Source organism: Sinocyclocheilus anshuiensis, unplaced genomic scaffold, assembly GCF_001515605.1.
Source record: "Sinocyclocheilus anshuiensis isolate Anshui unplaced genomic scaffold, SAMN03320099.WGS_v1.1 scaffold314, whole genome shotgun sequence".
NCBI classification, from domain to species: Eukaryota; Metazoa; Chordata; class Actinopteri; order Cypriniformes; family Cyprinidae; genus Sinocyclocheilus; species Sinocyclocheilus anshuiensis.
Genome location: NW_015546027.1, coordinates 88,486 through 110,166, shown reverse-complemented (window position 1 = coordinate 110,166; position 21,681 = coordinate 88,486). Strand labels below are relative to the sequence as shown.

Sequence of the window (21,681 nt, the reverse complement as noted above, 5' to 3'; positions counted from 1 at the left end):
GTCCTCCATAAAATGTGCTGCACACATCTGAATATTTGGATTGAACTGTTCTGGAACAGTGTTGTAAATACAACTTAACCACTGATTTTTAGTTGTGTCCTCTTTTGGAAGGCCAACCAAAGTAGTTAGCTTTCAGGCCGGCAGCCTAGAGTGAGCGGCGGCCGGGCTAGAGTGAGCGGAGGCCGTCCTCTTTTGGAAGGCCAAACAAAGTAGTTTCGCTTTCACAACGAAAGCGAAACTTTCACACTTTCTCTGTGTGAGCTTTCACACAGCGCCTTCACGACATGGCGGCAGCAACAATACTACAGCGAGAATAAAAGTTACGCCTTCTTTCTTTGCGTGAACATTTGGGCGGCGTTATGCAAATCTTCCCACATCGTGACGTAGACATGTGGGGGCGTGTTAGAACGAGCCGTTTTAGGTAGGTGTGGTTGACTCTTAACTTTTATAAAGAATATCTCTTTGGATTTGAGACTTTAGTCTTTGCAACTTTACAGATCTTCTTTATTCACCAAGAGCTTGTAACACTTCAAAGAGAAAGTAAAAGTTCAAATCGCATCATATGACCCCTTTAAAGAAATAATTTCATATTTCCATAGTAATAATAATAAAATGAATAAAACAAATTATTAAAGGTATAGTTCACCCACCCAAAAATGACAATTGTGTCATCATTTACTCACCCTCATGGTCCAAAAGAGTATATGTAATAAATGTTATCAAACAAAATATTTCTTGCTGAAGCTACTTTTTGTAATGTCTGTTTGATGCTTTACACAACAATGACTTTAAATTATCTTTTGGGAGTAATTTCTCAGCCAAATCTGATGTGCGATTAATTAAGATTAATTAATTGCCACATCATGTAATTAATTAGATTAAAAATTGTAATCGCTTACATATATATATATATACAAACAAACAAACAAAAACATGGTAGCACAATGGTACATTTGGTAACACTTTACAATAATGATTAATGAACACTGATAAACATTTATTAACTTATAACATTAATTTATTAATATACTGTTTTTCATTATTCATTAAAGTCATAGGTTAATACATTAACTTTTGTTATTGTATAAATCTGAAAATGTTAGAAATGCATTTTTAACACATTAAAAAACATGAATAAACAACGAATGCTGTCAAATTATTGTTCAATTTTTTCATGATGCCTAATCCATATTCTTAACAATACCCTAATAAAAAGTGTTACCAGACTTTTTTGTTAGTGAATACATGATTAACTCACTAAAGATGAAAACATAACCGCATAATTATCAATATGTGAAAGAAATGTTTCTTATTTAAGTTGCTTACTTCCAACCTCACAAACAACCTACATTCTATTAATTTCTTCCTTCCGTTACCCATCAGCTTGAATAAAAGATCTCACATTAACAGTAACAGTTTGTGTGCCATAACTCTTTATACACACACCTGATACACACTTTACACATTCACCACAAAAACAAACAGACATTAAGTGCTCCCTGGGATGCACTTTTCTGTGGCATAATGATTTGTAGAAGATCTTTGTGTTGGCTGTTTCCATGGAAACCACACAAGGAAAAGTCATACAAGATGGGCTTTAGACAGTACACACACAAACTGTGATATCTGCCTTGTTCTCAACTGTCAGGGCACCATGGTACAGCCAGCTGAAAGACTGTAAGGCTGAAGAAAAAAAATGATTCTCAGAAAAAGACATAAAGGAGTGGTGTTGCCACAATTTAATTGCTTTCTATCTCAATGAACATAATGCTGAAACATGGCTATTAATGCATGTATATAGAATTTTCCATCCCTCCCAGTCTCCCTCTTGCATTTCCTCTCTCCTGTTTTATTCTCATCCCTTAAAATAAAAATTTCATCCACCACTTATTACAATCTGTCATTCTCCTGTATTTCTGTTCTCACATTGTTATAATGGACAATGAATGAGAGCTGTACAAGAACAATAGATGTGTAGAGACCCCAACTGCATGCTCCTCATTCCTCTCTGTCCCACTTTCAGATGACCTGCTACAGCCAATCAAAACACAGAATCTGATTCAATGTTTTACTGCATTGCTTTATAGCACTATAGATCTACTGTGGTGAACAATGAGACTCTTTGAAGAGATGCTGCTGTATGTGTGAAAGAAAGACTGAGAGAGAATGAGAAAGAGACGGGGAAAAGGGCAGAAGAGGGTGTAAGATTGAGGATGTGTGGCATTCAGATTTTCCCACAGATTTGAAGGCATTCCCATGCAAGTGGAATGGAATATTCCATGTTTTCGCTTTTAGTTCAGGGTCAGAAGTTCTATAAACCTTACCTCAAGTTCATCTGCAGAACTCACCAGGTTAACAAAATCCTGGTAGCAGATCTTTCCATCAGCATTTCCGTCCGCCAGTGCAAGAAGAACCTCCAGCTTGTGGGGGTCCAGTTCTGATCCATGAGCCACAAGCAGGTCTCGGAAACGCTCAGTACTGATGAAGCCTGAATTCTCTGGGTCATACTGAACATATCACAAAGGAGAAACAGGAAATTGGAATTCATTTTCACATTCTGATTCTAAAACATTTCCACAACACTCACTGGTGAACATTATGAGAACAGTTAAAATAATTCAAAACAAATTCTGTCTGCCATCTTTGAAATCATAACATGATGATATTCATTACTGAGGAATTTATCCATCATTCCATCTGAGGACTATAAGCAGAGGGACAATTCTGGATTTCATCTATTAAATAAGTTAGAAAATAAATATCAGGGATTGTGAAAGTTAATTTGTTAAAGTTAATACACTGAATATTGTCACCTTTACACTGCCAAGTCTGCACAGCTGTATCTGAAGTGTAAAAAATACACTTGAAATGCATGATATATAATATTTTTCATAAAACTTGTAGAAATCATTTTAAATATTAATGTTGTTTAATATGAAATTATGAATACAGCAACATGGCATTCAATGAAGAACGTGGCCCTGATGCTTTAATTTACACAGAACAAAATCAACATCTGAACCACCTCTGATACTAGGGCATTATAACTGTTCAGTTCTCTGTGATTTCTGACAACTGAACAGAACTTTCAGAGCTGATAGGAACTGAGCCACAGCACAAATGTCACACACAAAGTTTCTGACAAAGACCTGTTTATCCGGAAATGCTAGAGAAAGTCAGATGGGGTGTTTAACAAAAGTAGAGTCATTTGAGTTTGCAAGTTTATTGAGGCAAAAGTCATAGTTAATAGTTAGTTAGATTTGGTCCCCAAACTAAGGTCTGACCATTGGGGCTTACAAACCCCATATATTTGTGTTTAGGTAATCAAAAAGATAAGGATGGTTTGATGGTATACTATCAATTACATAATCTGTAGACATAGTTCAAAGAGCTCATCCTGTTTTTATCCGGAAATGCTAGAGAAAGTCAGATGGGGTGTTTAACAAAAGTAGAGTCATTTGAGTTTGCAAGTTTATTGAGGCAAAAGTCATAGTTAATAGTTAGTTAGATTTGGTCCCCAAACTAAGGTCTGACCATTGGGGCTTACAAACCCCATATATTTGTGTTTAGGTAATCAAAAACATAAGGATGGTTTGATGGCATACTATCAATTACATAATCTGTAGACATAATTCAAAGAGCTCATCCTGTTTTAGTAATTGTTGTCAATGTGTCAGCCCTTCAGGCTTTCAAACATTAGTTCACTCTTTGCTTGGGCAGCTAAGGTCATAAAGCCAAAGAACAACAGGCTGAAGATTCAGAGTTTCTTTGATGTCTTTGAAAACCCTTTAGTGCACATCATGCAAACATTAATGCAAACATGCATATGCACACACACACACACACACACACACACACACACACACAAATACATCATGACCTCTTTCATTTCTCTCACTGAATGGGAACATTGTAGCTTTAAATGTAAGCTGACCTGTCATGTTAATGCAAAACATTCTGCAATGTCATTTAAGTGATGCTACAAACAATTTATTTTAAACGATTTGCAGGCAAATGGACTTTAATGTACAACCCTAATCAACCACTCATACGTTACCAAGTATTACACTGATTTTACCACGGGTAGGACATGTGGATTACCTAGAACCCCCGGTGAACGTGATTTCACCAAGTACAACATGTTCCTGGATCAACATCCTTGTTGATCCTGGAACAACATTCCAATCAACCAATCAGAACTGAGGGATAAGTTTTCAAGAAATGTCAGTTTTAGGCTTGCAATCAGGGTTAGATGCTTCTACACCCTTGTTATTCACCTATCATTTCCTTCTGATTTTAGGAATAAATCATGGGTAGGGTTAGGTTTAGGGGTAGGGAATTTGTTAGGTCTATGTTTTTGGACAGTAATGTTGATCCAGGATCAACAAAAGATGTTGATCCAGGAACATGTCTTACTTGGCAAAATCACGGCGACCTAGACCCCCCCTAGAATCATTGTATTGCACAGACTCATTTACTTTCTTTTCTTTTCTTTCTTTTTTTTCTTTTTTACTTAAGTCTTTTTTTGTACTTTTTTCTTATTTATTTATTTATTAACAAAAGGTGCACCAATGGCATGATAAAAGACTGATAAAGAATTATATTTAATATTATATTGATATATTTTGGAATACAAAATTACACAATACACATTAAATTAATACATTAATTCCAAAATAATATTAATTCCAAATAATACAATTAATTTCTAATTATTACATTAATTATTAATAATGAATAATTGTGTAACATTCCAACAATTAATGTTGTAGTTATTACATTAAATAACATAATACAGTTCATTAGGATGTTTACGGTTTCCAAGTAACACTGCAACCATGTGCACTGATATGGAACAGGATGTCAATTCCTGCTCCTGGAGGGCCAACATCCTGCAGATTTTAGCTCCAACCAGCTCCAACACACTTTCATGGAAGTAATCCTGAAAACCTTGATTAGCTGATTCAGGCGTGTTTAGTTAAGGCTGGAGGACATTCTGCAGGACAGTGGCCCTCCAGGAACAGGTTTGGACACCCCTGATATAAAATGTCATTTATTGTCAATGGCTTCAAACATGGCTTATCCATTCAGAATCTAGAGACTATCTGTTTGGTTGCACTTTATTTTACAGTACATGCACTTACAGTGTACATACCTAAGAAAGTACTGGATAATATACAGTAACTACATGGTTAGAGTTAGGTTCAGGGTTACTACCTAGTTATTATCCAGTTATTTTAATTAATGTACTTAATAAAACAGGACTATAAAATAATATGCTACCATCTAGAGATAACTAGGGATAATATGAGTGAGAGAGAAAACAATATTTCAATTATATATTTAATAATTAGTTATTCAGACATACAAACACACAGCAGCCTCTCTAAAGATTCACCCACCTTCTCTTGAATGATCTCTGCTAACTTCTGCGTGCTGTTAATTTTGTCCATACAAGTTTTCATGGTATGATCTGTTCCTGTCCCACACTGTCCCCATAGAGGGAGAGAGTGAGAAGCTGGAGACAGAGACTAATCTCTACCCACTGGGGATTTACAGCTCAGTGCAGACCCCCACCCCCAGAATACACACAAACAAACACCTACCACAAACTCCTCCCTCAACCCCTTAGCCTACATTCTTAGTACCTGATCACAAACACACACTTTCTGCCGTGAACAAGAAAACACATACATTCATGGTGCCATACCTACATTAACTATTTTTAGTAAACTGGCTAACAGACAGAGATGAGAGAATCCAGCTCCAACAATGGGGCTGGGAATGGGATGGCCTAGTTTATTCTGCCATCTTACCTAAGTGTACATCACACACATACATACTCTCTCTGCTGAGCCTGCACATGCAAAATATTTAACCGATGAATCTCACAAAATGACTCAGCTAAACGTAAGTGTGCTAAGTCCTTTCCTAAAATATAATTTCATTCAATTGTTTTGATGTTTTGTGAACTTGATAGTGCTTTTATGAAACCCTGTTGTACATAAAATGTATAATAAACACCAACCACTACAGCCCTAATAATTAAATACCACATTAATCCTGCTTCAAGACAGTCCTGGGGCTGATCTTTCATTACAGAGCTAAGAAAAGGGGTGGTGTGTGTTTGTGAGACCCCTGGTATTCCAGGCCTCATTTTCATACAGCCGCATATTAAACAGTCTTCTTTACACAGGAGAGAATAGAGTTCACCAACTGCCACAATCTGTTTGTGTGTGTGTGTGTGTGTGTATGTGTGTGTTTGGAACGGGAGTGATAAAAAGATTAATACATCTCCAGAAAATAGAAAAAATAGTTGAATTATTTGTTTCAAATGGAAACTACTTCCACCCCTGAGTAAAATAATAATTGTGAGATAAACTAAGAAATAATAAAATAGAAATAAAAAAATAAATAAAAAAAATGCAGTTGCAAGAAATCACACTGGGAGATAATGTGGATTACCTAGAACCCCCGGTGAACGTGATTTCACCAAGTACAACATGTTCCTGGATCAACATCCTTGTTGATCCTGGAACAACATTCCAATCAACCAATCAGAACTGAGGGATAAGTTTTCAAGAAATGTCAGTTTTAGGCTTGCAATCAGGGTTAGATGCTTCTACACCCTTGTTATTCACCTATCATTTCCTTCTGATTTTAGGAATAAATCATGGGTAGGGTTAGGTTTAGGGGTAGGGATTTGGTTAGGTCTATGTTTTTGGACAGTAATGTTGATCCAGGATCAACAAAAGATGTTGATCCAGGAACATGTCTTACTTGGCAAAATCACGGCGACCTAGACCCCCCCTAGAATCATTGTATTGCACAGACTCATTTACTTTCTTTTCTTTTCTTTCTTTTTTTTCTTTTTTACTTAAGTCTTTTTTTGTACTTTTTTCTTATTTATTTATTTATTAACAAAAGGTGCACCAATGGCATGATAAAAGACTGATAAAGAATTATATTTAATATTATATTGATATATTTTGGAATACAAAATTACACAATACACATTAAATTAATACATTAATTCCAAAATAATATTAATTCCAAATAATACAATTAATTTCTAATTATTACATTAATTATTAATAATGAATAATTGTGTAACATTCCAACAATTAATGTTGTAGTTATTACATTAAATAACATAATACAGTTCATTAGGATGTTTACGGTTTCCAAGTAACACTGCAACCATGTGCACTGATATGGAACAGGATGTCAATTCCTGCTCCTGGAGGGCCAACATCCTGCAGATTTTAGCTCCAACCAGCTCCAACACACTTTCATGGAAGTAATCCTGAAAACCTTGATTAGCTGATTCAGGCGTGTTTAGTTAAGGCTGGAGGACATTCTGCAGGACAGTGGCCCTCCAGGAACAGGTTTGGACACCCCTGATATAAAATGTCATTTATTGTCAATGGCTTCAAACATGGCTTATCCATTCAGAATCTAGAGACTATCTGTTTGGTTGCACTTTATTTTACAGTACATGCACTTACAGTGTACATACCTAAGAAAGTACTGGATAATATACAGTAACTACATGGTTAGAGTTAGGTTCAGGGTTACTACCTAGTTATTATCCAGTTATTTTAATTAATGTACTTAATAAAACAGGACTATAAAATAATATGCTACCATCTAGAGATAACTAGGGATAATATGAGTGAGAGAGAAAACAATATTTCAATTATATATTTAATAATTAGTTATTCAGACATACAAACACACAGCAGCCTCTCTAAAGATTCACCCACCTTCTCTTGAATGATCTCTGCTAACTTCTGCGTGCTGTTAATTTTGTCCATACAAGTTTTCATGGTATGATCTGTTCCTGTCCCACACTGTCCCCATAGAGGGAGAGAGTGAGAAGCTGGAGACAGAGACTAATCTCTACCCACTGGGGATTTACAGCTCAGTGCAGACCCCCACCCCCAGAATACACACAAACAAACACCTACCACAAACTCCTCCCTCAACCCCTTAGCCTACATTCTTAGTACCTGATCACAAACACACACTTTCTGCCGTGAACAAGAAAACACATACATTCATGGTGCCATACCTACATTAACTATTTTTAGTAAACTGGCTAACAGACAGAGATGAGAGAATCCAGCTCCAACAATGGGGCTGGGAATGGGATGGCCTAGTTTATTCTGCCATCTTACCTAAGTGTACATCACACACATACATACTCTCTCTGCTGAGCCTGCACATGCAAAATATTTAACCGATGAATCTCACAAAATGACTCAGCTAAACGTAAGTGTGCTAAGTCCTTTCCTAAAATATAATTTCATTCAATTGTTTTGATGTTTTGTGAACTTGATAGTGCTTTTATGAAACCCTGTTGTACATAAAATGTATAATAAACACCAACCACTACAGCCCTAATAATTAAATACCACATTAATCCTGCTTCAAGACAGTCCTGGGGCTGATCTTTCATTACAGAGCTAAGAAAAGGGGTGGTGTGTGTTTGTGAGACCCCTGGTATTCCAGGCCTCATTTTCATACAGCCGCATATTAAACAGTCTTCTTTACACAGGAGAGAATAGAGTTCACCAACTGCCACAATCTGTTTGTGTGTGTGTGTGTGTGTATGTGTGTGTTTGGAACGGGAGTGATAAAAAGATTAATACATCTCCAGAAAATAGAAAAAATAGTTGAATTATTTGTTTCAAATGGAAACTACTTCCACCCCTGAGTAAAATAATAATTGTGAGATAAACTAAGAAATAATAAAATAGAAATAAAAAAAAAAATAAAAAAAATGCAGTTGCAAGAAATCACACTGGGAGATACAAAATCAAAAAAAAAAAAAAAAAAACTTGGAATGATGAGATACAAAGTCACAGTTGCGACATGCACAACAGCGATAAGTTAAGTCACAATTGTAAGAAATGAAATCACACTGCAATATTTAAAACCACATCGTGAGATATATAAAGTCATAATTACGAAATATAAACTAATTCTTTCTTTCTTTCTTTCTTTCTTTCTTTTGAGCAATACATTTGACTCATCACTGATAATATACATACAGAGAAGCCCTAAAATAAACTCAAACATTTTTATTTGTTGTTGGCAATGCTGATTGGATGTGTTAAACGGTTTCTAATAATCTCAAATGTAAACATTTCATTGTTTCTCCCTTCACACATAAACAGATGTACTGTATCCACATCCACACAAAATGCTGCAAAACTGCAAAAGTTCTTCTACCACTAACACATGACCAACACATGTAATTTCAGGCACCACTAAGTCTAACCTAGAGCACCTCTGCACCATCCTGCATCTCCATTTTAGCTTAGCACTGTGGGCTATTATTTTTTTCCTACACATATATAACAAACCTTGTAAAACTTCTTAGTAAAATGGATGTTTATAGACAAAACTTCAGCAAGTCAGGATTACTATAGATAATCACAAGATATTATAATAAAGAGGATAATCAATTAGCTAATGGAAGTTTAGGGCTGAGTAGATGACCTGGTCCATTACTAATGCACAAACAAATAACAGGAGAAAAGGGGTGGTGTGTTTCTCACATGCTCTTTAAATGCAACAACATCTTAGAATAACATTCAGCATATACCTTATGCTGTAACCAAACTCATACAAGTCCATGAGGAAAACATGCCATTCAAAGAGGATTAGCATAATTATTTCCTCATGAATAGGAAACATAAACAGCAGGATTAGAACATATAGACCAGGGGTGGCGAACGTCGGTCCTGGAGAGCCCTGCAGAGTTTTGCTTCAACCCTAATCAAACACACCTGAACAAGCTAATCAAGGCCTGAAGGGTTACTAGGAAGCTACAGGCAGGTGAGTTTTAATTAGGGTTGGAGCTGAGCTCTGCAGGACTGCGGCTCTCCAGGACCGGAGTTCGCCACCCCTGATATAGACCCTACACACAATCAAACAATAAGGAAATAATCCCCACCATCAATTATGTATCATTCTGCTGTATTGCAATAAATACATATACTGTACTGTATAAATATATTTTCACATTGAATCTCCAAATTAGTGTGGAATGCACATAAAGACAGTATTTTACATTTCTTATATTTTAAATATTTGTTTAATGGTATATTTTTATGCCAAGTATTATGAAAGAGATTAAAGATGTCAAATAGTCTAATTCTTAACATATGTCCTTGCTATCTGCAGTGTACAATATGCATCAATTGGCGAGTATGAACCCTTCTGTCACTTACAGTATGGTAGTGGCAACACCAGACCATGGGGTCTATTAGAAAGATTGTTGCATCCATATAAGGCAGTCAGAGTGCAGAACTAACACTCTCTATCATGAGTGAGGAAATTTGCTTTGAAGAAAAGGGAAAAACTCCACCATCATCAAAATGCACGAATATGTTTGCAAGATTTAAATACAGAACTTTGGAGCTCATTTACCCAGATATAACTCATTTTATAAAAATGAACACTGAATACAAATACTGTATTCGTAAGTAAGTTTTATTTATTTGATTCCGAAGGGAGAACAATTTTAAAATTCAGTACCAAAACAAAATGCCGATTCAGAAACACACTATATACACACTGGAACATTGGCTATCCCTCTTCAGCTCAGTGTCTCTACAGACCTCTGTTACAAGACCTTCTGTTCTCTCATTAATGGCTAGACCACAGGCTTGTGTCTCTACAAATTATGACATGAAACAATAGCAGCAGGGTCACAAATGCCATCAGGTGTGAGTTACAGCCTCCATACAGCATTTAGATAAAGAACCGACCTGACCACCATGATTTAAAAGCTGCTAATTAAAAACTACTGCTCAGAGGGGTCTCAAAGACAGCATTCACACAACCGTTAAGAGCAGAAACACTGTGCCCAGATTACTGTATGATGTCATTCACAGCAACTATTAAAAGACATGTGAAAACAGAACACTATACAGGGAGTGTGAACACAAGCTCATTTTCACTGCTTGGGAGCACAGTAATTTCATGGCTGGTGCCTTCAGTACTGAAGACGCTATTCAAAATTACAAAGCAACAGTGTGTGGAAACAAGTCAAAAATGTACAGACAATCGTAATTAGCACTTCAAACAAAGGGTGCCATCAAACATTATGCATAGACAAAATGAACCACTTTTGTCTGGGTGCTCAGTTCCATTGAGTTTTTTCTTGGCCTCCAGGGCTTTGCATATGTTAGCTATTGCTCAGCTGCTTCAGAAGACTGTACTATAAATCGCCCAGGCCCTCAGGCTGTGAACCAACAAAAGCTGCACTGCAGGGGGTGTACAAAACCACTGGTTCGTTGGAAAAATGTGCCTGTGGTGTCATTTCTGCAAAATGATATTATGTTGCTTCTTGATACTTTCAAATTGAAATGTTCAAGCAGTCAGGGCAGAGCCACATCTAAGACAGAGCCAGCAAGGCATTCAAGGGTGGAGCCAGCATCAAGGATGGAGCTGGCAGGGCAGGAAGCAAGGCCGGTGCCGGCAGTGCAAGCTGTCACATAATTGTCACACCTTTTGCACAGTAGGTGAAGTTGTAATCTGCTGATTGGTCAGTTTGAATGTCTCACATTTGGTTTTTAGTCACATCATCAAGGAAGGGATAAAAGAAGATTGTAACTTGCTGTCTCTCTTTTCTTTGCTGTCTCTTTCCTTTGCTCTCTCTTTCTTTGCTGAGGCCCTCTTTTTGGGGCTCTGCTCTATCTCCCTCTATCTTTCTTTCTCTCTCTCTCCCAGGTAACATTTTACATACATGCTGGTACATTTAACTATTTATGTTTTACCATCCTTCATCTATTTTGTAACCAATTCAAGTGTAACCATAATGAAATACTGTCATAAACCATTCCAATTATAAATGATGAACTAACTAGTCTTGATTCAACATTAACATTAAAGTGCTACCTATTGCAATACAATATAGTCACGTAATAGCAATGCTCTCAAACATATTTGGCTAATCTAACTGTGCTTATTTCCGTCATTGGTATAAGTGGCTGTGGGTGGTAAAAGACAAAAAATGTACAGTTTTATACCATTGTGCTGATCACATTTCTTTAGTCATTCGACAATCCTACAGCCTGAACCACTGTGGGGAAACCACCCTTGCAAAGAGCAATACAGGATCACTGGACTAAAAATAACATTACCTTCCAAAGGAAAGTGATTATTTATTTTTAACTATGTGGATGTCTAAGTAGAGCATTGTTTGTTTGTTCAGTACATTTCACTGTGGATTCTTTGGTAAATCAGTCGCAGGTTCGGCACAGGCTTTGCAAACAGACTTTTACTGTAAGATATGGACCTGACAGTAATGCCACAACATGTAAGTAACCGTGTTCATTATAATGCCTAATCTTAAATTATATACAGAAAGAGATCAAAGAACGCTCCCTTTATAATAGCTGGAGCTGTCAATCACACAGTGCAAGATTTTTCAGTGGTACAGTCTACACTGCACAATGAATCTCTTTTTTATATTGTGTTTGCACTGTTAGTTAAGATGAAAGCATTTGTGAAAGTGCAAATCTCGAGTTGCAATGACAAGATCACTGTATTCATGCGCTCAACAGTATGTCATCAGCTACATGCTCATTGCTGCAACCTTTAATGCGACGAGGGTAGATCTAAATATAATGTTATAAATCAACACTCTCCATGTGGTTAATCTCAACAGCTGTAACAGTAAAAATTTAGTAAAAGTTTTTGAGAGAGCTCCACATGTAAGACACGCTCACAGCAAACATGCCCCTTCCAACAAAGTGCTCAAATCAGAGGGCTAAAATCAGGGTAGAAAATGTCCTTTTATTTCTAAATGATGACAATTTTCGATGTAAAAAAATCATACTAATATTATAAGTGCACCTCAGGAAACATGATCAAATAAGTAAAAAATGCAGTTCATGACCCCTTTAAGGCACATGGTTTCTCCTACCATCTCTGCTTGGAAGGAGCATCATCTACACCTCAGTCTTGCAAAGCCATAGCTCCTGGTAATCCCTGGAAACTCAAATCACTGTGCAAACATGGTCCACAACACTGACTCCAACCAGGACAGCTAGGAACCTGGGAGTAATGTTTTATGAGGAACTGAACTTTTCAACCACATCTCAACAATTGCCTGGTCGTGAAGGTTTGCACTTTATAACATCAGGAAAATCAGGACCTTCTTGTCAGAATGTGCAGCACAGCTCCTCATCCAAACTTTTCTAATTCCAAGGCCAGACTACTGCACTTCTCTACTAGTGGGCCTTCCAGCCACTGTGACTAAACCTCTACAGATGATACAGAATGTAGCAGCATGTCTGGTCTTCAATCAACCAAAGAAAACATGCGTCACACCCCTCTTGATCTCACTCCACTGGCACCCAGTTGTGGCCAGAATCAAATTTAAGGCCTTGACACTGGATTGTAGAACTGTCACTGGAACGGCACCTACCTTTCTCAATTCACTACGACAAGTGTATGCTCCTTCCTGCCAGCTAAGGTCTCTGAATGAGTGACACCAAAAAATCACTTGCCAAAACCTTTACCCTCTCTGTTCCTCTTTGGTGGAATGAACTGCCAACCTCCACCTGAACTGCTGAGACCATCACATCTTTCAGGAAACAGCTGAACAAACACTTTTCCATAAGCATCTAACCATGTTTGTAAACATCAAGAAAATGGCTAGGTAAAGTGTTTTAAAGGAGAATTTAAGCATGTGACGGATTGAGTAAAGCAATGCATTAGAAAAGATTTGCAACAAAGTCCCAGGTCACAACCACCTAATGAGTCATCATCATGGAGGGAGCAGTGAAATGTCATCAGGAACACTACTACATCAAGATCTTGCAAAACCTTGTCAGAATGCGCAGATAATTTTGAACAGCTCTCAGTACTTAAAGACTGTTTTAGGAGGCTGGTGTAGTTACGCCATCTTCCAGCAGCAGCTAACTGGGCCATGTTATCCAAACTACATGCATCAACGCAAACAATATGCGATGGACACACACCCCAGCTGAACCTGCTTTTCCAGGATTTTTTTTCTCCATTAAGATCTTATGGATATTTTCCTTCCTTGCCACAGTGGCTTTCGGTTTGCTCACTGCAGCTTACAGACACATAAACCAGCTAAAACCAATTTGAACTGAATTGTTGTCTCGTATTGTGTGTGTTAAAAGGATAGTACATCTGTTCCACACAGCCTTCAGAGGTTCTTAGTCTGAGGATATTCTGTTTTTGTGTCTAGTATGGGTCCTTATGATGTAATTGCCAGAAACCACTTGAAATAGCCAAAAGTTGAAAGTTGGGCATGATCAGTCTAGGTGGAAATAAGTCTAGTTCAGCTGGAATTTCTTCCCACCAAAACAAAAAGGCAGACAGCTTATCAAGGCAGTTCCGTCTCAGCTCACTGCCTTAAATTAAAGACAACCTGTACAGCCTGTCATGTTCTGGATGTTTTCCCACACACCAGCTCTGACAGGAACTAGACAGGAACTCTGACAGGAACATGTTTGAAAGATTACATCAATGCCTATTACAGCAGAATAAACAGAAGTTTTTTGGTGCACATGTTACTCACAATAATACTTAATATAAGTAAGGGATAATATCCGGCCGCCATATCACCCTGTAGCCCAAGACTGGTTGCCCACTGAAGCTAAGCAGAGCTGAGCCTGGTCAGTACCTCGATGGGAGACCTCCTGGGAAAACTAGGTTGCTGCTGGAAGAGGTGTTAGTGACGCCAGTAGGGGGTGCTCACCCTGTGGTCTGTGTGGGTCCTAACGCCCCAGTATAGTGACAGGGACTCTATACTGTCAACAAGCACCGTCCTTCGGATGAGACGTTAAACCGAGGTCCTGACTCTCTGTGGTCATTAAAAATCCCAGGATGTCTTTCGAAAAGAGAAGAGGTGTGACCTTAGCATCCTGGCCAAATTTGCCCATTGGCCTCTGATCATCATGGCCTCCTAACAATCCCCATATCTACTGATTGGCTTCATCACTCTGTCTCCTCTCCACCAATAAGCTGGTGTGTGGTGGGCGTTCTGGTGCACTATGGCTGCCGTCGCATCATCCAGGTGGATGCTGCACACTGGTGGTGGATGAGGAGATACCCCTGACAATGTAAAGCGCTTTGAGTGCCTAGAAAAGCGCTATATAAATGTAATGAATGAATGAATTATTATTATTATAATGTACAGCCAGCCATTGTTATAAAATAGGACCCGCATCCAAACAAGAAAGGTCTTGTATATGAAATGTTGCTTTAAGTTTAAATTAAATGCAATAAACTAGCACAGCTGTGTATGAAATCCCTTGCCAGGGTCTACAGTCAAATATGCAGTTTTGTCAAAAATATGTACTGCATTTCCAATGCTTTGTCTCTTTCTCCTAGGATTGTGAAACCAGACATCATTCATCACGTTTCAGATGCTGCTCTGAGTAAACAAGATTAGCTATTTGTCATCAATGAAGCCACACTGAACTGATGGATTAACGGTCAGGGCCACTGGTGTCTGTTTGCAGGCCATACTTCACACCATTAATTGCCCAGACACCATTTCTAACGTGCACTAAAGGTCACATCTGGCTCAGATTGGCCATAATCATGCAATTAATCTCACTGAGGCTAACTTTTGCAGAAATGTACAACTAAAAATACTATTACAATTTATTGTTCTATGTATATGTATCTGTATACACACATGCTCAATTTAGCCTTGGTCTCTTTGAAAACATGTTTAAAAACAATATTGAAAACAGTCTTAATATATCCCATCTTTCATTCAGGCCACAAGGAGTTGAATGGTTAGTGAATGAGACCTAGTAACTTGTTAGACTAACTGCTATATCTGACCAAAATTATTATGTCTTTATTTCCATGAGTTTAAAACAACAACAATATGCATTTCCAACATAAAATTACAAATTAATTCTGAAACTAATTGATTGAGCAGTGCTGTATACTGGCATATGCAACATTCTTTGACATTCTCTGCATAGTCTGCAGAGACAGCTCAGACGCGAGACCCATATTTGGGCCAATTTCACGGGATTGTACCCCCTCTCCATCTTGCTCGCTCCTCTCAGTGAAACTGAATTGTAACCTAATGTGACATTTTTTTTCCAAGCAGCTCTGTCTGCTCTATCTGTGTCTGTCTGCACCATAGAAACTGGATAAGTGGTCAGCCTATAAAAAAAAATTAAAAACCTGCTAAAAGGTCAGGGTAAATCACAAAATAAAACATGCCTGCAATCATTTACTCACTCTCATGTCATCACAAAACTGTATGAATTCATGTTTTTTTCTGTGGAAGACAAAGATATTTTAAAGAATGTTGGTAACCAAACAATTTTGGGACATTAACTTTAATTGTATAGAAAAAAAAAATTGAGACAGTTATGAAAAAGTTATGAAATTTTGATTAAAACTACGAAGGCCTACAAAACTGCATGGATTAATTATTCACCAATATACCACCCCCCCAATCCTGGTGTTAACAGTGTAGCTGACGCTTGACCATTATGTTCTACACACACAAACACACACATATTCTATGCTACGGCACACTATCACTTCTCCCACTGTCAAGGCCACAACACACTTGCTTCTGATTTAATTTCTCTTACCCCTAGATTTTGGCTTTGAATACATTTACTGTTTTTCTCAACAACAAACTTCACTCTATTTTCCTTCCTTACACATCAAAGCTAAGCAGTGTTGGAATTTTACCCATCTACAGTAGACATGTATATGCTTAGAAGAAAGGGAACTTCTTGAAAAGTTAAGGCATATCAAATCCAGCCTTCAGGTCATAGACACAATGAATGTCCTTTCCTAGAAGACGTCTGACCCTGGTGTCACTGTGAAACTCTTTAGAAAACTATCTCTCAAAGAACTACTAGCTCATCAAGTGAAACCTGTTTATATGCTCTATTCTTCAAAACATGAAAATTTTGTTTACTCACCATTTTGTTCCAAAAAGCTATGACTTATGACTTACTCAAAATAATGACAAACACGCTTCAGTAGAAATTACATTAAAGTGTATTTTAGTTTACTATAAATAAAAACTCTAGATGGTGCAGACCGATTAGGTTCTAACTCAATCTGATATAATTACATCATCATTGACATAATGGGGGTTGTTTAATGTGTTGTTTGTGCAGCAGCCCCCCTATAGCCCCCCTAAAATGACTACTCAGCCCCCCTAAAATTCTTGATCACCTCAGTCCCCTTTAAATTTCATATGAAAACGGCGGCAGACTTCGATCGGCTCCTCCCCGTCTTTCAGCGCGTTCTTTTTGAATCCGCAGACTGCAGCGGCACAGAGCGAGAAACAGAGGACAAGGTGTGTGTTTATCGATAGATTGTTATAATATCTGCATCTGTGCAGTTCTTTGTCATACATACAGTTTACAAAATATCATGGGGGAGCAATCGGTTCCCCATCTACTGTAACCTAAGTTTTCACTGCTTTCACCCCTCATCACACCACAAAAATGAAGCACATATGAATGCATATACTTACACCCCCATAAAATGAAAATCCTGGAATCGCCCCTGTGCAGCAGCAGTATTTCTTACGTGCTCACAGCAGCATGTCTGTGGATTTATTGGCAGTAGCAAGTCTCGGTACTTGTTCTGCCATAGCAGCATAGCAGATCTATTCCACCAAGACCAAACACATTAACATTGCCATGTATATTACAGCAGCAGCAGCAGCAGCGTAGCAGATCTATTCCGCCAAGACCAAACACATTAACATTGCCATGTATATTACCATGATAAACTCTCTGAGAGTTGTCATGACAGAAATGCTTGTCAGCACATTCATCAGTACACTTCAACCATATTTCAAAGGCAATATAAGTAATTATGAAATAACATATAAATATGTACAGTTAACAAGCAGTTTGTGTCAGAAAACATTATATTCAGTTTACACTAGAATATATTATTTTAAAGTTTATTATTTGAGTAATAAGTACTCTTTTTAAAAGTATGCTAAAGTGTAATGGGGAGATACTGTATATTGGAAATCTTGTGGAATTGATTTGCAGATATTGTAGTTGCTATTACAGCTGACCAAAATGTATCAACATTTGGAAAAGGGCAGTTTTTACAGCAGATGAAGAATGTTGTCATCCAAAGCCCTTGTCGTCAGCAGCAGTTTTGAGGTGTTATCAGCAGGCTCGCAATGACACAGACAGAAAGTGCTGGCAGTTTGACAGAGTAATCAATGCTGCCTCGGAGACTAGCTATGCCACAATTCCCTGTGTGTTGTGGACAAATCACAATGCCTTCACACTACAAAACAATACTCCCTGAGAATGAAGAGCACTTCTTCTGATGTCAGAAACAACAGAAAACGGAGAAAATCACAATGACATAATGGTTTAAACCCATGTAAAACAGTTGATTTGACCATTCTGTCTGTCTCGAAGGGGATTAGTCACATAACTACTTATTGTGAAATATAAAGCACTAAAAATGCTACCAAAATTGTTACCAAAAAGTTGTATTGAATTACATTAGACTACATAAGACACCTTTGCATTCTCATCTATCATGTCCCAGGAGATGCAAATTCAAATATAATTAAGTTACCCTATAATCTAACTGTCACGAATCCGGTCCGTGGACTTCCGTCCGATTGCCACCAGAGGTTGCTCGTCCATTATATTGACTCTCTCACTACACAGACTGTTACACGTCACCACGGGCTAAATTTCCCATGCTCCACTTCACTGATTACACTCTCTCACCTGCAACCAATGACGCACTATATAACACCCACTCAGATCCTTCTCATCGCCGAGTTTTGTTAGAATCTCTGCCTAGCGATAGCTACTTTACGGAGCCATTCCGTGACTTACCTCTGTCTAGAGTCACGTCACGTCACAGCTGATCGTCCAGAGTCACATCTGTTACGGAGTGAACAGGACGGGAAACGTGCGGATCCATATGCAAAGCTTTATTTAAAGACATGGTCAACACAGGCAAGAGTCGGACAATGGCAAACAGGTATATAGAAGGCAAGACTGAAGAGTAATCCATTTAACAGGCGTGGGTTGATCGATGGCGAATGTAATCCAAAGGGCGAGGCAAACGGGTAGTCCACAGACAGACAATACTTTTCTGAGTGGAGGAAGCTCTAGTTTTGCATTACAAAGGTAATTCTGATGGGATTTGCTCCATTACAAAGTGTTTCATGAATAGCTCCTGTGTTCTTGTGAGACTGTTACAGGGCGAACGAGACGTGAGACATGCAGATCCATTTGCAAAGCTTTATTTTAAAGACGTGGTCAAAACAGGCGAGGGTCAGACAATGACAAACAGGTGTATAGAGGGCAAGACTGAAGAGTAATCCGTTAAACAGGTGTGGGTCGATCGATGGCAAACGTAATCCAAAGGGCGAGGCAAACGGGTAATCCACAGACAGACAATAATCCAAACAAGGTGCAAACATAGTCCGAAACGGCAAGACAACGGGATAATCCAAGACAGGCAATATTGTTCAAGGCAGGCAGAGAACAGGCGAAACTAGAGAACAGACTAGAGTTCAAACACTGGAGAACTGACTATAAACAAGACTAAAGCTAAGACTAGGCAAGACACGGAATGGCTCCGTAAAGTAGCTATCGCTAGGCAGAGATAAATGCTAACAATACTCGGCGATGAGAAGGATCTGGGTGGGTGTTATATAGTGTGTCATTGGTTGCAGGTGAGAGAGTGTAATCAGTGAAGTGGAGCATGGGAAATGTAGTCCATGGTGATGTGTAACAGTCTGTGTACTGAGAGAATCAATATAATGGATGAGCAACCTCTGGTGGAAATCGGACGGAAGTCCACGGACTGGATTCGTGACACTAACATACAAATTAACATAGAATATAGCTAGTAAAATGTATATATCCAGCCCTTTAAAATGGTGACTGCTCTTTATTTTTTCTGTATTTTTATTTTCATGCGAAATATACAATTATAATCACTATAAACCAATATTTTGTCCCAAAAGTTTATAATAAATTATTTTTATTAATTTTTATTTACTCTTTAAGGCCAGGCATACACTGTGCTACTTCAGAATCAATATCATTGCAAGGAACAGACTTTAATTCAAGCCTATTCACCAGTCTTCATCTCCATCCTCAGCAGTGACTGTAAACGTCAAATCGTGCACTAATTACAAATTAAAAAATTGCAGCCTCAAGAAGCTTCATTACAGCTTTTACAGCAGTTATCAAATGCTCATTGGCTCTTGCCAATAGACATATAAAATACATTTATTTAGATATTTTATGTCTATGCTCTCGCCTGAGTCATCGCAACTTGCGGCATGCCGTCTTTAGGGCAATGTGCATATGAATGAGAAATGTGTGCCTCCATAGAGTGGACCGGGATAAGATTTTAAACTATTAGCAACTTACATTCTGCTCTGTACCTCACAAAAAATTCTGTCACAGAGAACTGCGACTGCAACACATCGTCATTTAGACTACTTTTGGTGTCAAACATCGCCGTTAGCGTATACGTAGTTAATCGTTAGCATAAGCGCATCTAACGCTAATATAACGAGCATTACGCCTGTTTCACACATACTCCGTCTGCAGTACGTGTGCGTGTGCCAGCAAACCCTAAAACAGACAACAGTTTACAGATGTTTTTCAGCGGCAGCAGAACTGACTAAACTTTTGGGTGAAACTTGTTTACTTTTTTCATACTTTTATTACTTGTGGGAAAACTTGAAACACTTTTAAGTAAGTATAAAGAATGGCATTGGTTTTGTACATTTAATTTTTGTTTAACGTTATTAATAAAAATGTTGTTCAATTAGCATGTTTTTGTGTTTTGCTTTGGTACCGAAATTGGTACCGAGAACCGTGGATTTTCACTGGTATTGGTACCGAATACTGAAATTTTGGTACCGTGACAACACTAGTCACTTCTGATATTTTTGACATGAATAAACTATTGTGATTGCACTTGTCTGTCTGTCGCGGTTTTCTTTATATTGTAGATAGTTTTAAGAAATGTTTTTTGTACGAGTGGGATTAACGACTCAAAAAATATCTTATTAATGCTATATTGCTACAATGATAATTTTCCTGTAAATTTCTGTCTATTATGTTTTATGTCTTATTTCTAGTTAAATTCCTTTCAAATTTGAAACACAGATGAACACACACACTGGGAGGGTCGAGAAAGAGTTATGTTATAGCAGATCAGGCCGCCCGTTTTTAAAGCTCTTCTGCAAACTTAAGTAAAAATGTAATTGTTTGCACCATTCATCCTCAATACTGCAATCACTCACCATAAAGCCTGAAAAAAGGCGCTCATCACAGAAAGCAAAAGAAAAGAGCAACAGTTTCTCACTGTCTTGATCTTCATTCACTCCTTTTTCTTCTTCAGCCTGCTCTGAGTTGACCTTCAGCCTAAAAAGAGTCAGTGTCTTTCTCCATAGAGATTTATGGTCTCTAATAGAGGGGGACCAGGCCAGCAGTGACTCACAGGGGGCCCGGATTCATCTCTGTATTCAGCAGAGGGAGTTATTTTGTAGAGGGCCAGGGGACCAGGAGGTCACTGTCTGAGACATTTTTAAGGTTGCCATCTGGGCCCAAAAGAACCCATCATTGGCCCTCCATGTTATTGTCATTCCTAAAAAAAAAAAAAAAAAAAAAACCT

General features: G+C 38.0%; 1 protein-coding gene across 1 annotated transcript in view; it reads right to left on the bottom strand.

The window, feature by feature from the left end:
* The window catches only part of rhbdl3 (rhomboid, veinlet-like 3 (Drosophila)), a 57,675-nt gene that overhangs the window by 22,345 nt on the left and 13,649 nt on the right, over positions 1-21,681 (bottom strand). Inside the window, exon 3 of the mRNA XM_016499769.1 lies at positions 2,325-2,507. Coding sequence (XP_016355255.1) covers positions 2,325-2,507 — 183 coding nt within the window. The remainder of the gene's footprint in view (positions 1-2,324; positions 2,508-21,681) is intronic.